Source organism: Numenius arquata, chromosome 12, assembly GCF_964106895.1.
Source record: "Numenius arquata chromosome 12, bNumArq3.hap1.1, whole genome shotgun sequence".
In the NCBI taxonomy this organism is placed as follows: Eukaryota; Metazoa; Chordata; class Aves; order Charadriiformes; family Scolopacidae; genus Numenius; species Numenius arquata.
Genome location: NC_133587.1, coordinates 21,951,460 through 21,967,598, shown reverse-complemented (window position 1 = coordinate 21,967,598; position 16,139 = coordinate 21,951,460). Strand labels below are relative to the sequence as shown.

The following is a 16,139-nucleotide window of genomic DNA, read 5'->3' as shown; positions in this document are numbered from 1 at the left end:
AGTAGCAGACTGATAATTTATCATGCAGCTTTTCTTCTTGCTTATGTTGAGATCTGGAAGTTCAGATAATTTGGAGAACTTATTTCCAAATACTTTCTGGAGAAACTCATGTTTTATAATCTGATGATTTTATTGCTTATATTCAGGATTTATTTTAAAGGTATTTCTGAATGCCAACATTTTAATAGATATGAATACTTAAATTCAGTAGATAATAAGATGCAAAGCTGTTTTCTGAAATGCTCTTTTAAATAAATTAAAATTTTCTTTTACTTGGTGGAAAACTCCATGCCAAATAGTAAACAAGTGAGCTGATTTGTGCAATGAGTGTGGAGAGCAGCAGTGAATTTTTAAAGGTGCATGTGGGAGTATTTTTGGATGTCCGTATCTGAGAAGGTTGGAGGCATGTCTACATAGACACCAGTGGTATGCATCAGTTTTACTGGTGGTCCAGATGGGGAGGTCTGCTTGAGTCTGGAAGCTGTTAGTAAGGGTTTGCCTGTGCTAGTTAGCCCTGCTTTCACTGGAGCTGCATAGGCTTTAGTTATTAGCTAAGCAGCAGCATCAGGGTTGGACTGTTTTGCTTATGTTCTAAATAACAGCAACATAAAGGCAGCTATCCAGATAAACGTCCTTTTAATTTTAGTTCGCTCTATGTTAAAGTTTTTGCTGTGTTGGTATTTATAAAAGCGATATTTATACTTTTTTTGTTATTTAGCATCTGCCTACCTTATAATAAGTTTAGTTTGAGCTAGGTCTATATAAATTAAAAGTAGAATTATAATCTACTACAGATGATTTTGGTAGAATGTCTGTAGTGATATTCAGCTAGATGTCAATAAGCACCAAATATATGTAGCAGAAATACTTCTTATGTAACTATTTGTAAGTTTATGGGGGTTACAAGAAATGTTCCTGGTGTTCTCAAACTGACAGTCATAACTATGCAACCATTTGAAAGGTGTCTTTCTTGTAAGGTACAATCCTGTGCCCTAGACCTGTAAACATAGTGCAACATATATTCCTAAAGGTAATTTTTTAAGCTATTGCTATTGTTTATAGAACTGTTTGGATGAAGTTTTGTGTTTGGACTACAAGTTTTAGGCCTCTTAGATTTGATTTCATTCCTGTATGTTATGTGCACCTTCTATAATGATGTCTTTACAGAGGGGAGAAAATAACTTATGCAAATTACATGATAAAAATATATTACTGAGTTATAATTATTTTTTGTTTTTTTATTGATCCCACAAACATTTGAATGAACACAGAGAATTAGTTTTTACCTAAATCGCCTTGAGGGTGGGTTACTGCTGCTTTAAAGTGGAACTGATTGGATGCTTCCAACACCTTCGTCTTTGAAATGAAAAGTGTTCTACCCTGATCTGCTACCACTTATGTACATGAAATTTTCAAAAGGCTGGAGAAAACTTTTTTTTTTGTTTCCCCTTCAAATCTAGGAGAGCTCTATTTCTTAGTAAAGTTTATTTGTAAGCATGTGTTTTCTATTCTTATTATTACTACAATGAAGTACATCCTACCAACAATTTCTGTTTAGAGGTAGTTCTGTTAATCAGTTAATTTTACACCTGAAAATGAATACAGCTGATTTACCTGGGTAAAATGAAGTGTTTCATTCTATAATACTTAAATAATTGGTGTCTGTTTCTTCTTGCAGGGTCGAGCCTGGATCAGAGTAGCACTTATGGAAAAGCATTTGTCTGAATATATTTCCACAGCTCTGAGAGACTTCAAAACAACCAGGTCTCTAAAACTTTTATTTTTGCAATATTTTAGCAAATGTTGCTTAAGTGAGGGACTTAGGTTTGAAAGTGAATGTTCCACTTGATTTGTATAGGAGAGGATATTGCTAGTAAGAGCTGTAACCTAGCAAAAGATATCTGGAGTTGGTACTGATTGGATTTTAGCATGGGCGAAACTGCAAAATTGAAAATCCCTTTGTGATTTTAAAGATGTAGAAATAAGCCTGGAATTCTTAAAAGGTCAACAGAGAAGAAAACTCTCCAAAGAAGGAAGTAATTCTGAAATTGTAGCATGATAAGGGTAGAAAATTGTAACGTTCTTTTCAAAATCGGGTATGGTTGACAGAAAGCCCTAGAGACTCCGTAAAAAATAATTTTTATTGGAACTTTTCTTGAAGAAGAAAGGCAAAGAATTCCAGGAAACTTTAGAGAAATACAGAATTAGTAATCAGGCATAGCTAGGATTCTTGATGTAGTATGAAAAATATGTAATAAATTTTTGTCGTACCTCCTAATGGTAGAAGGTGTTCTGGACAAGAATATGCTTTGTGATTAAAAAAAAATACTCTGGCAGTTTTAGTCTGATTCTGGATAATGTGATTGTTATATGCCGCTTTATCCAATAACAAGTGTGTTTTGTAGAATTATGATGAAGTCATCTAAATATGAGTAAGTCTATAACACATTGTGGTACCTTATGTTAAACTCTAAAAGTTTTAGACATACTGAGTGGACTATTTAAACAGTAAGAATTTTCTCTGTAAGGACTTCTGTTCATTTAGAATATTATTTCGGTTTGTAATACTATTTGTCCACTTATCTCCACATATTTTGCCAATATGAAGGTGACTTTGAAACACATCTAGGTCAATGTCCCATTTATTGATGCTTCCAGACCTGTCGTCTTTATTTTATCCAGGTTTGCTTGCATTTACAGTAGACAAGAAGCTCATAAAAGAAAGATTTCTGGAAAAGATTTGCTCATGGTGCCTCAAACTGAAAAGTCAGTTGGGTTTTTGAGGGGGAGATGAGGAGGAAGAGGAGAGTCAGTAACTATGTAGTTAAGTAGTACATTCTTTGTGCCTGTTGGGTACTGCCATTTGTTTCTAGTGGATAACAGTGGTATTATTTTATTAGCAGTTTCAGATTAATTTATTTGAACATGTTAAAGTTTCATATATTTGAATGTTCTTTCAGGGGTATAGCTTTTGGAAACAACCTCTCTTGCATTCCAAATATAGTGAGTGCAAAGTGTTTTTTGAAGTAATGTTTAAATATATCTAATGAAAATAATAGTTACAGTTTCAGATCTTGGTAGTGTAGATTTCCAATCCACTAGCAATAATGGACATGTTCTCTTTTCCTGTGTGGGATTTTGGATACCTAGTAAGTGGCCTGAATTTTTTGGTGATGCTTTGCACCACTTATTTAGCACTTTAATTATGTATTGTGCTATATGTATATTTAATAACAGTTTTCATAAACATCATATGTTACACACGTGTATATGTAGAATATGAGATTTACCTATCAAACTGCTGGCTCTTTTTAAACTTTGCTGTTATGTTTAGGTGCCAAATCTTAGGGCTAGTCCTTTAATGAAGCAGCACGTTATTAGTGCTGCATCTGCATATTACACTTTGAAGGGGATTGGATTAGGCATGACGTCACAATTATTTTTCTAACAAATTGGTCAGCACAGACTCTTAAGTTAAAGTAGACCGTTCTGCTGTGAGATGTCAACTACGTAACACTGAAAGAATATTTGTGGGTTTTCCAAAAGGGCTGTTGTTTTGGCTGGGTTACTGTAGCTGGTTTAAGAAACTTCTGCTGTCAGACTAACACATGTGTCTCACTGCAACAAGTATGCCCTGTCTTTTTTTGTGTGTTTACTTCCTAGGCGCCATTTTACAATATAAACTGAACATGGTACAGATTGGTACTTGGCAGTGATTTTTACAAATGCCAGTGAAATGGTTTGTAATCAGGTCGTACTGGGAGCATTGCTGTTAGCTCGCAAATAAGAGTAACTGTACTGAATCAGACTCTAAAGTCTATCTAGCTCAGTATTCTGTCTCAACCAGTGGCTGGTAGAGCCTCCTGGTGACCTTCCTGAAGTCAGAGGGTGGAGAGCTGAGTGTGTACATTATAGTCTCGGTGTTAGGACTATCATCTCTGTCTTCCCAGAGGAAGTCTTCCAGATTTCTTGCTTCCACTGAGAACTTCCAAGGTCTTGAGCAACTTGTTTCCTTACGGCAAATGGATGTCTGTTATGAAACTGCAAAAGTGGGACTTCTGACAGCGTGCATTATAACACAGTTCAGTCTTTGGAGCTGTGCCCCAAAATGTGTCTTTTCTGGACGTTTGCCATGCAGCCAACTTGAACTCTCGCTGAGCCATCTCAATGCTTTTGAGCAGTTCTTAAAACAGATGGAGCATTTGGTAGGGCAGAGTTGCTGGTGTTTGTTTGAAAGATAGGTTGCATTCAGTAACCTGGCACCTTCTTGCAATCATCCATTGCTAGAATGGCTAGGTGGACTGTGCATCTCAGTTTCTGGTAAGTGGCCTTTCAACCTTGCCTTTGGTACTGAACAGTCTTGTTCCCCTCTTTCCACATGTAACGCTCAGGTGAATTCTAGTGACCTTTTTGCCTCTGCTGCTGCCAAGACTCCTTTGAGACAGAAATTAAAGTTTTGTGCTGCTTTGCTAAACACACCAAGACCGTGTGTGGCACTGGTGGGTCCTGTTCACCTGACCTGTGCTTGGAATGTTTCTTCTGTGGTACCTGGGAGGAGAAAATTAGAATAAACAGGAGAGAATGGGGAGGTGGTGAGGGAACACAGATTTTGAAATTGTTGCTTTATTGGTTCTCAAGCAACCTTGACAAGTCTGCATATACCAGGGTATGCGAAGTGTATTTTGAGATCAAGCCGTGGAGTTCTAAAACTTTGGCCAGTAGGTGTTTTACAATTAAAAATTGATGGTAAGAAAGCACTCCCTCAAAATAATGAAAATTTTAAATCTTGGAATAACTGGATGCAGCATGCATCTTCCCAGCATGCAGTATTTTAAGAAAAAGTATGCTACCTGGAAAATAGCTGATTTGTGAAAATATTTTTTTCACATAATCAACTACGAAGACTGAAGACTGAATGTTGAACTTTAAAGGAGCCTGCAAGTACAATTGTGAGAGACGATTTTTTTTTTTATACTATGGAATAATAACTTTTTTTATGTACGTGACACAAATTCTTCCTTTCAGCAGTAAAGTATAAGATATCTTCATTTTCTTTGCATTTTGTCCATCCTCTTCTACTATTTCTTAATGCCAAATTGTAAATTCTTTTTGTTCTGTCTAAATTTTTATGTCCTCAAAGATTGTGGGGTTTTATGCTGTGCAGTCTATTGGTTTGCTTTATTTGAAATGAAATATGAATGCCCCTGGGGTTCACATGAGATATATTTATTTAAACTGGATTTCTTCAGTTTTCTGTTAACTATGAAAACATTATAATTACTTGAGAGAAAATGGTATTAACTGAAGTAATTTATTTTCTATTGAAGGAGATTTTATGAGGATGGAGCAATTGTTCTTGGTGAAGAAGCAAATATGCTGGCTGGTATGCTGTTGGGACTCAATGCAATTGATTTCAGGTATTATATTTGCATGCTTCATAACAAAACGCTCAGGGAAAGTACTTATATATCAATGCATTATGGAAAACATTGTTAGATTCCCTTTGTTAGATTCTCTAGTTGGAGAGACAAAATCGTGGGGGAGCAAGATGGGGAGGGAGAGAGAGAGAGAGAGATCTTTAATGGCTCTTCTAGATAAAACAAAGTTTGCCATAGTTTATATAGCTGCATGATTACACAATCTTTCTTTCAGGTATCAAAATCCTGAAAGCAATCAGAAGTATAATTGCAGAAGGTATATCAAACCTATTAAGTGAAGCTAACAGACAATTGAATCTTTTAAAGTTATTTTTAATCTGTAAGGAAAACTGTGATTAAATGCATGGTTATGCCCTGGTCTCAATGACAGCGTTGTAACTGCATATGTAGAAGGTATAGGTATCTTTAACTTTAGCACTTCTAGATTTTAAAAGCTTAACCTACAAATGACCATTTAATATTAATTTGTGTTATAATTAACTGCAGCCAAACTGCAAAGTATCATCAGATTACATGAATTTACCTTCGCAATCTCTAGCTAGGCTTTTGTGTGCCTTGTTATATGATTAATTCTGTGGTTTGGGGTAATGAAGGTGCAAACATGCCCTAGATAACATGAAAAACATCTTGGTGATGTACGAACATCAGCAAGGTATAAAGACTAGAGTGCCTGTAAAAAGATCAAACCTGGCTGGTGCAAGGCCCTATTAATGTGTCTGTCTGGGCCCACTCAGCCTCACGCGGAGCCATTGGGGAAGGGGTTCTTTACACAGCGTAGGGAAAAGGAGAGTGATAATGCTTTTCTCCAGTCTCCTGGCAGTACACGGTTAATATTTACCCTGCAGCAACATTAATGCTCTTCACAAACCATTTTAGGAGATAAATTGGCAGAAAACACCATGTAGTCTCCCTGGATGCACTGAGTAATTGTTGCCAAAAGGCCTTTGGAGATTTACTCCTGCTTATGTACCCTCAGACCAGTTTTGAGGCTTGTTGGACCCTTCTGTGAGCCAGCTTAACTTGTTAAAGAGTTAAAAAGCATACCCAGTAAGAAGACAGGATAGTTCTTTTGTTGTTAGCTGGGTTGGTTCACGAAGCATCTTACTAGCAGCAGACATTATGGGACCATAAGGCTCACAGAAGGAATAAAAGGGAATGACTAATGTCTTCCCTTTCTGGTGGCGGTAGAGCATTTAGTTCAGCTGCATGTGGAACTGCAATTGGATACTAAAGGGAAAAAAAAACTAAAAATTGAGGTCTTGATGGCTGAACAAGATCATGGAGTCAGATAAGTGCCAATGCCACTGTAAGGAGGGGAAAGGAAATGTCTGGTAGGGGCTTGGGGCGAAAAAAAGAAAAACCGGAGAGGGAGATGTTGAAAATGCAGAATAGCTTCTTTTGCCAGCATTTAGTCACTAGATTGGCTTAACTGCATCCTCAACATAAGTTCAGGGGGGACAGAGGTGTGCTGCAGAACGATAAGAGAGGCAGCCTTCTGTACAGCAAATTCAAATCTTACCAGATTTTATTAGTTTAAGCTTTATACTATGCAAAATTAATACAGAAGCAGTTTAGCAGTATATTTGGAAGGACTATAGCTATACATGAATAAGAAGCATAGCAAGAGTAGGTCTGCAATATGTAAATCCTCCCATAAATAACCATCAATTGACTGTGTTTGTCTTGTATAAGCATCAGTGATACATACTACTGGTATGAGAGCTTAGTTGTATGAGCGTACTTGTTCTTCCTGTATCCTCTGATTTCTAATATAAACATATTTTAGGTATCTGTTAATAGTATTCAGAGTAATGGTTGGTTCTCGTTGGAGACATTTAAGGTTTTGTTAATGCAACTTTTAAGAGCCTAGAAATTTTCTGGCCAAAATAGGAACTACTACTAAAAATGCTATAGGAGCATTTTTATTGTGACACATACAGTTCATAGTATTGTGGTTTGAGTAGCTGAGAAGCTGTAGCTATTCCTTGCATGTTATATTTGAGTGGATTTTTTTCAGTTTGAGTCTCTAATAAATGTTCACTGGCTTATCTGTGTGGAACTGTAAATAAGACTTTGAGGTGAAGATCAGGGAACCCAGGTGAAAACAGAATCTAAATATTTTTTTCCCCTCTTGCAGCAATGTGGAATTGTGTATTTTGTTGTTTTCTTTGCTTTTCTTTTCTTAGGGAAAAAAAAAAAACACACTTCAGTTTTACTTCTCAAATATCACTTAAGTGACTGCATTGTCAAAAATGGCACTTTGCAATTAAGGTAGCAAAAGCTGTGTCTTAGTCGAATCTGTTTTTTGGATGACAGAGGTAGGAGGAGTGAGGAATATGAGCCTTGTAGAGGCAAGGCTTTAATTTTGTTGCTTCTGTGATAATTAAACATGATTCATATACAGTCTTTTATATATAGTACAAAAGGAATACAATGTAGATCAGAGCTTTATAAAGCTACAATCATTTGAGAACATTTTTTGAAAGTTAGTTTCATTAGTGTTCCTCATCTTCATGCAGCCCAACACAAGAAAGTGTCTGAAACGAGAAAGACTCTGAAATATTTTTGAGAACCGATTTTTGACTTAAAGTTAGTAGGATGGTTACATAAGCACTCTGCAAAAACTTTAAATGAGATTAAACACTGAAGATTCCAAGTTCATTCATAGCTCTTCTGTTGCTCTTGCTTCAGCTGACTTTCCTTTTCTTGTTCCTTTGCAATCCATCTGTATTTTCAGAATAAAAGTGACTATTTAAACATTAGGGTTTATACCACTTGCCCTAATCTATTCCCTGATTATGTGAAATTCCTGTTTGTTGTGGTTTTCATTATCCTATAATATGCTCAGTGACTCTCATTCAATATTAAACAGTCTAGCTCAACTGAGTAGGATTTTGCTGTATGATACTTTATTTCAGTGTTTAGGCCTTTCTTATTAACAAAAAATTAAGAAAAATCAAATTTCACATTGGTAAAATTCAACTGTCACTGTCATTCAATTTTCTTGTTATAATCTTATTATTGTTTTACTGTTTTATCAGTTTTTGTCTGAAGGGTGAGGGATTGGATGGCAGCTTTCCAGCTGTCATAGATTATACACCGTACTTGAAGTTCACCCAAAGGTACCTTTTATCTTTACGCTACTTTTTTTCTTTTATTTCATGGGCAAAATTTTACTTCCTACCGGGCCTCTTACTTTTCATTTCATATTCAAAATAATCTCCATATCTAAACACAAACCTGTACACTCAGCTACCTTGCTCTTTCAGACTGATGGAATTACTACCTGACTCATCAGAATGAGTCATCCTACCTTTGTTTACTTGGATTAGAATCACAGTTCAGCAGTAAACAATTTTTTTATTTCCTTTGAAGATCACCAGACCAAGTTGTCCTTTCTCTTGGGCCTTTTCTGTGTGGCCATAAATTTAAAAGTAGTTATTTTGTAGATAAAAATTATATATGCCCTGGTAAATGGTAAGATATGACAGATAAACAGTATGCAGTACGAGCAGTTAGCACACAGTAGAAAATCATGGCCAGTTGCTTACATAGGTTGACCTTCCAGCTATATTTTGGTCTTCTTATCAGCCATATGATTAATAATAAAAAGAATGATCACTGTCAAACGGATTAGATAGCAATTTGGAATGTCCAAAAAGCATGGAAATTAATGGGATGTGTTCTAAAGGTTTGCCAAAATGAAGAAAGTAGTTGAAAGTTAGGAGTAGTCTTGAAGATGTACAACCTAACAGGAAAGATCCTAGTTACTCTCTTGAAGTTCTTATTAGTTTACATGTTAACGGCAAATTGCATAGTTCAGTTAAAGGATGACTTGCATTACGGCAGGATCCTGGGGTTGCAGGAATCACTACTTAAAAAAACTAGGAAATGCTGTTAACGTAATGGAAAGCATAGTTGTAAGGAAAAATATCAAAAGGGTATTGAGATAAATTTAAGTTCTTGTCTTTGAGATAGACCATAGAATCATAGAATGGTTGGAGTTGGAAGGGACCTTAAAGATCATCTGGTTCTGGCCCCCCCTGCCATGGGCAGGGACACCTCCCACCAGACCAGGTTGCTCAAAGGCCCATCCAGCCTGGCCTTGAACACCTGCAGGGATGAGGCATTCACAGCTTTGCTGGGCAACCTGTTCCAGTATGTCTCACTACCCTCACTGTAAGGAATTTCTTCCTAATATCTAATCTAAATCTCCCCCCTTTCAGTTTAAAACCATTACCCCTCATCCTATCGCTCCACTCCCTGATAAAGAGTCCCTCCCCATCTCTCCTGTAGCCCCTTTAGGTCTGAATTCTTTGGTGTACATTGATTCTGGATGATATGGAGATAATTTAACAATAAATCTGCATACTATGTAGGGAGGTACTTATGTTCTGTGAAATAGCAGGCACATGGTCTTGGCTATAACCATAGTGATACATTATTAAGTTTATCATGACTTAATATAATGAGAATAACTTTTTTATTTTTTTGCATTTTTAGAACCAAATACAATTTATCTTCAAATACTATTCTTTGCCCTGAATTTGTGAAAGGAAGATTAAGTCACCATGTCCTTAAACAGCATATTGTAATAAATTGGCCCTTTGAATTCCAGGAGAGTATCCCACATACAGTTGTCTGACTTACCTAGGACAACTTGACTAAGATCACAAGCAAATCTTTGCCCATTCTTTAGCTGGCTATACAAATAAAAGCTTGAAATATAAGTTGTATGTGGTGAGCTATCGTATCCCAACTTTTTGATTCTTTTTGGTTTACAAAGCTTTAGATATGTGTAAGAATTGTAGTGTTTTAATTTCAAGGGGAATTTCCATTTTAACAAACACAACTTTTCACTTGGCTAATAAATATGATCCTTCAGTTCTGACAGCATCAGCAGTGATGAAGAAGAGCTAAGAACGCTGGGCAGTAGTGGCAGTGAAGGCAGCACTCCAGAGAACGTTGGTCCTCCTTTCATCACGGATGAAAACAGTTGGTACAACAAATGCAAAAGGGTAGAACAGAAGTACCGGCTTGCATTGGAACAGAAGGTAAATTATTAGTTTTGGGGGGGGCTGATGAAGCCAAAGCTCGTCACCAGCCAACTAGTGACATATCCATTTAAGTAAAGGCAGAAAAATATATTAAATATTATTTAACTTCATGTAAATGGTCTTAAATGTTATGATTCTCAGAGTGTCTAAGTATCTTTGCTCATTGATTTGAGGGAAAAAAGGTTTGGGGAGAGGGAGAAGAGAATAATAATAATTCAGAGATTGGATTTCACAATCTAATGTAGCAGTTTTGGCTCCTTTTTCCAATCTCAGTTACAGGCAGTGTATCTTTTAAACAGTTAGGTTGTGAGCTTGAAGTGAATGTGACTGTCCATGTGATTTTCTTCCGCCTTCCTTAGAGGGCATAGAATTTTATTGATGTAGGTAGACTGCCAGTTGAAGGCTTTTATAATGACAGTGATCTTATGTTTAGCATTTAGTCTTACAGTAAACAAAAATGATCAGCAAAGTTGAAAAATTGATCTAGGAATGAAAAGCAGAAATATCTTCTTGATGATACTGAGATGGGTTCTTAGAAAATAGGTAGTTTTAAGGCCTGCTTCAAGCTAGAATGGGAAAGGGGAAAAAAAAAGTGTGTTTGTATTAGATTTTAATAATGTAGGTGGCATATCAAATGTTATTATAGAAGCCAAAGGTAAGTTCTCCCTCTTCAACCCAAAATACTCTAAGTTAAAGGTGAAGTGTATGTGCAAACTTCTTAGTATTTTAGTATTTTTAAAAGCAAAGTGCTAGTCAGTTTTTCATAACAGTGTATTACAGCTACAGAGACAACAATGTCTAAGAACGGTTGTTGGCATGTTTTTTGGCCTGAGACAACAAGCATTCTCCCAGATTATTGCAGCTCGTAGAATCATAGAATTGTCTAGGTTGGAACGGACCTTTCAGATCATCTAGTCCAACCATCAACCTAACTCTGACAAAACCATCACTAAACCAAGCACTATGTCTACCCGTCTTTTACCATCTCACCATCCTGCCAGGGATGGTGCCTCGGCCACTTCCCTGGGCAGCCCATTCCAAGGCTTAATAACCCTTTCAGTGTAAAAATTTTTCCTAATATCCAATCTGAACCTCCCCTGACACAACTTGAGGCCATTTCCTCTTGTCCCATCCCCTGTGACTTGGGAGAAGAGACTGAACCCCCCCTGGCTACACCCTCCTTTCAGGGAGTTGTAGAGAGCGAGGTCTCCCCTCAGCCTCCTTTTCTCCAGGCTGAACACCCCCAGCTCCCTCAGCCTTTCCTCATAGGACTTATTCTCCAGACCCCTCACCAGCTTTGTTAGAGCTCCTTTCCTGACTGTTTCTCTCCTTTCCTTTTTGGAACCTTTAACATGGCACTAAGTTGCAGCAACAATCAAGTTGCACACAGTGCAGTAGGTACCAGTTAGTCAGAGGTAGTGTTTCCTTTCAAAGGGGCTGTCTGACATTCTGTGTGTTGGAAGACTGGATGTTTGTGACAAGAAGACCAAGCTGAAGATAATGTATTTTTAGTAACTGATATACAGAGTCTGACAGATCTTTTTTTTTTTTTTTCTCTATTGTCATTCACTTTGCGCAAACAATTATTCCTTTTGTGCCTCCTAAGTAAGTATGTGCAGTCATTAATAGCACAGGTGAAAGAACGTTACCAGTGTCACAGTATGACAAGTGATTGGATTTCAGCTAAGACAAAAGGCATTTGTATCTTCTGAGTTGTTTAAATAATAGGATAGGGTCAGGTATTATTTTAGCAAGGTAAATCCTAGCGTTGCTTTATTGTATCAACAGTGCTATGCTGGTTTAGACCAAGAATCCTTGGTTATCGTACTATCCTATCTTGGATACTTGCCTGAAGTAGATGTGGAAGGAAGAATAAAAACAAAGCAAACATGTATGCACTGTTTCCTCTAATACTTTCTTGTCCAACACATAACAGCTCAAGGACTTCTTTCAGGACTTTGTCTCTTTAGTAACCTGTGATGGATCTCTCTTCCAAATACTTGTCAAATATCCTCTTGAACCCATGTAAATTTTCAGCATCCAAATAATTTTTTTGGCAAAGCATATCTCCCCATCTGTTGTGTGAAAAGCCATCTCCTTTTCTGTCTTTTGAATCTGGCTCCTACCAGCTTTGTTTTGTGGTGCCTAGATCTTGTATTTTAAAAAAATGATGAGCAGTTGCTTCCTTCCTGCCTTCTCCAGGCCACTCTGGAGATATGATGAGTGTATCTTTTCCAAGTTGTCTCTTGTCCAGATTAATGAGTCACAGTTTACACATTTGTTACCTATGTGGAAGTTATCTCTTCCCTATTTTTGAATGGTGTAAATTGTTCACTTTTGTGTAGTCAAGTCCTAAATTCTTTGTGTACTGTTTATACTGAAGTTTTATATGCTTTCCTGGTGGGATGATGCATCTCCGTGTCATTATAGGTAGAGGTATTTACTGTTCATAGTATTCTGGTTTTGATACTGATGCTTCATATCTAAAATCTTTTTGTAAAATGTTTGTTTGACGTTTCTGGGAGGCAGAAAATTTGTATATGCCCTAATGCATCATTTAGTACTTTCAAAGCACTACTTGGAGCTCCAAGGAGCACCTTAACAGTCAAGGTAACTAACATTTGACGGGGCAGAACTAGGCATACTGAAAAGCTCTCAAGATTCCTTGGAACTTGTACCAAGACTAAAATAAATTCCTATGAAATACAAGTATATCCAGTGTACAGAACTGTATGTAATCATAGAATCACAGAATAGTTGTGGTCAGATGGCACCTCTGGAGATTGCCTTGTCCAACTCCCCTGCTCAAAAAAAGGTAGACTAGAGCAGGTTGCTCAGGGCCTTGTTCAGTCAGGCTGTGAATATCTCAAGGATGCAGAAGACTCGGCCTGTCTGGACAACCTGTTCCAGTGTCCATTTAAAAATAAATAAAAAATTTTTAAAAAACTCCAAAACTGGTGGGTTGACCTTGGCTGGATGCTAGGTGTCCACCAAGCCATTCTATCACTCCCCTCCCTCTTACTCAACAGAACGATGCCTGTTTTGTGTCTGTGAAAACTACCTTTTTAATTATTTTTTTTTTTAAAGTGGGTGTTGTCTGAAGTAAAAGTTGTTGAAACCAGAAGCAGTTTAGAGAGGAGATACTGCTTTATTCGGCGTTGGGTGCTAGGTGGAAATCCACAAATCTAGTACACCTTACTGGGGACATTCACCCATTATTTATACAGAAACAATTCTCATAATTCCACCTACCTAATGAATAACTCCACCTAGCTTTACATATCCATTAGGATGACTGAATGGCCCTTTTGCACATGCTTATTAAATTTTGCAGCATTGGCAAAACACTTCTGCGCAGGCGTGAGTTCCTCAGTGGTCATTTGGGTAAGGATACCCTGCCTCACATTATCCTTTTAAGGTATTGAGTCATCTCAGGACAGTAAAAGTTTACAGTACCTTTGCCAGCTTCCTGAGGATGATAAGGATGTTCCTTGAAGCGGCCACAGCTCTGTTCTAATTGGCTTAGGAGTACTTTTAAATATGAGAGAACCTTGAAGTGATTAACTACTTGTTATCCCATCCTTATCACTATCAGCTCAGTGACCAACTGTTTTCTCAAACAGTAAGAAGCTCAGTAATTAAGTGTTGTCTCACACAGTAAGAAGGTTAGTAGGAAGCAAACAACGTTTCGGTAGTATATCGTTATAACTAAAGCAGAGACCTGTCTTTGGTGACATGGGCACCTATGAAAGAGTTACACGTTTTTCCACAGGCTTCAAAGAATGTGCAAAGTTTTATGCAGTATAGACTTACTGTATATGGCTTTAGCTAAGAATTAACAAGAAGTTACTAGCATCTGACATGCAGGAACTCTGCCTGAAGAAAAAGAAATATCTCCTTAGTATTGTAACCAGATGTGTAATTTGTTAACATACTTTGTGACCAGCCTGCTGTCACAGCTGCTGCTAGATACTCACAGTGTGGATTTTTGTAAATGACTAACTAGTTGGAGTGTAATTAGGACTGCCCCATATGTTTTATAGTATCATCTGCAAAAACAATTACATAAATGCACATGCACATTCCAGCTGCACAGATCCAATGTTACTAAAAGAAGTTACCTTCACCAGTTGTCCTACCTGATGCTTTACTGGAGATGAATATTTATTTCAATAGCTTTCTTCTTTGTCATTTTAATGTGTGATGTGGTATTGCAGTTTTCAAAGAAACTTTAAAATAGTGTTGGATATTTTTTTATAATTCTGGATGACTTTCATTAACGATACAGATCCATATAGACTCATTCTACTCTTGTCTTTCTTAGACAATTTCTAACATCCTGCATTTGTCAAGTTTTAGAGTTCAGATCTTTTTCTTATTCTAGTGACTGTTATATGTTGTTTTCAAAAAATGAATGAGTGATTCCTGCTGGTAGCATTCCTGTCTAGTTGTTTCATCCATTATTCTATACCACCACAGGAATATAAATAAGTACATAATTTACTTGCTACCTATTAGGAAGCGTCATACTAATCTTAAATCAATTTACCAGTCTGTTTAAAAATAAAATAAAGCCCTACAGCAAAACCAAAGTAGAACTGTATACATCTTAAACCAGAAAAATGTGAACATATATAATGAAATTTTTTTTTTTTGATAATGTGTTCTTTAAGGCTTTCTAACACTTATTTTTCCAGGGTTACCTTGAAGAATTGGTACGACTCAGAGAAAACCAGCTGTCTGAATCTGTCTCACAGAATAAACTGCTGTTACAAAGAATTGAAGATATGGATCTAGCCCATAAAATGGAGAAGGAACAGCTCGAATATATCATTGTGGAACTGCAAGACCAGTTGTAAGTTAGTATGATGGAAAAATGTTGTTTGAGCAATATCACTTAATTTATTTAACTTATTTAACTATACAGTACAAAGAACTTCTGGTCCTGTGGAAATGAGTCAAACTTCTTAAAGAAACTGATGTATTTTTAGCTTTCTTTTTTTTCCTGACAAGTCTTTTATTCAGAAATGGCTCCCCTGAAAACTGGAGTAGTGTAAGAGGGAATAATTCTGATATTGGGGTTTTTTTAGGTCTGAAATAGCTTACAGTAAATTTGTGTAAATTTTTAACACATTTTTATAAAATATTCTTTATATTTTATTACTTCCAGCTTTAAGGCTACCCTTAAAAAAAAAGTACATTGGAAGCAACTTCCTTTTGAATGCTGTTTTTTCAAATGTTAGGCCAGAGAGGATAAAGAAATACTTATTTACTTTGCATAGGTTATATGTTATTTTTAAGGGGCTCAGGCAATAGAATTTCATCTACTAGTCCTAAAAATATTCAAACTGATGAAATAGTTTGCTCCTCACTCCTCCTTCAGCGCAAGGCAAAATGCTAAAACAACAGCTTTAAGGCTTAATTTTTTAATAGAATATGTGACTCCTAATATGATAAATGTTTGAGTATCTTATGATCCTTACATAGTTTATCCTCCCAGCCCTGTCTGTTGGGGAGAGAGCTACTGTCCTTTTGCCGAGACACTCTCTGGTAATGTTTAGAGACCCAGATAGATGTAAGACTTGCTGTGCAGATAAATTGCCACAAGACCGCCGTAGTAGGCATCTGAAATAATTGTATGTTC

General features: G+C 36.8%; 1 protein-coding gene across 1 annotated transcript in view; it reads left to right on the top strand.

Moving 5' to 3' along the window:
- Window positions 1–16,139, top strand: part of RUNDC3B (RUN domain containing 3B) — a 54,413-nt gene that overhangs the window by 17,521 nt on the left and 20,753 nt on the right. Inside the window, exons 4-8 of the mRNA XM_074157104.1 lie at window positions 1,679–1,764; window positions 5,328–5,417; window positions 8,480–8,560; window positions 10,324–10,492; window positions 15,193–15,350. Coding sequence (XP_074013205.1) covers window positions 1,679–1,764; window positions 5,328–5,417; window positions 8,480–8,560; window positions 10,324–10,492; window positions 15,193–15,350 — 584 coding nt within the window. The remainder of the gene's footprint in view (window positions 1–1,678; window positions 1,765–5,327; window positions 5,418–8,479; window positions 8,561–10,323; window positions 10,493–15,192; window positions 15,351–16,139) is intronic.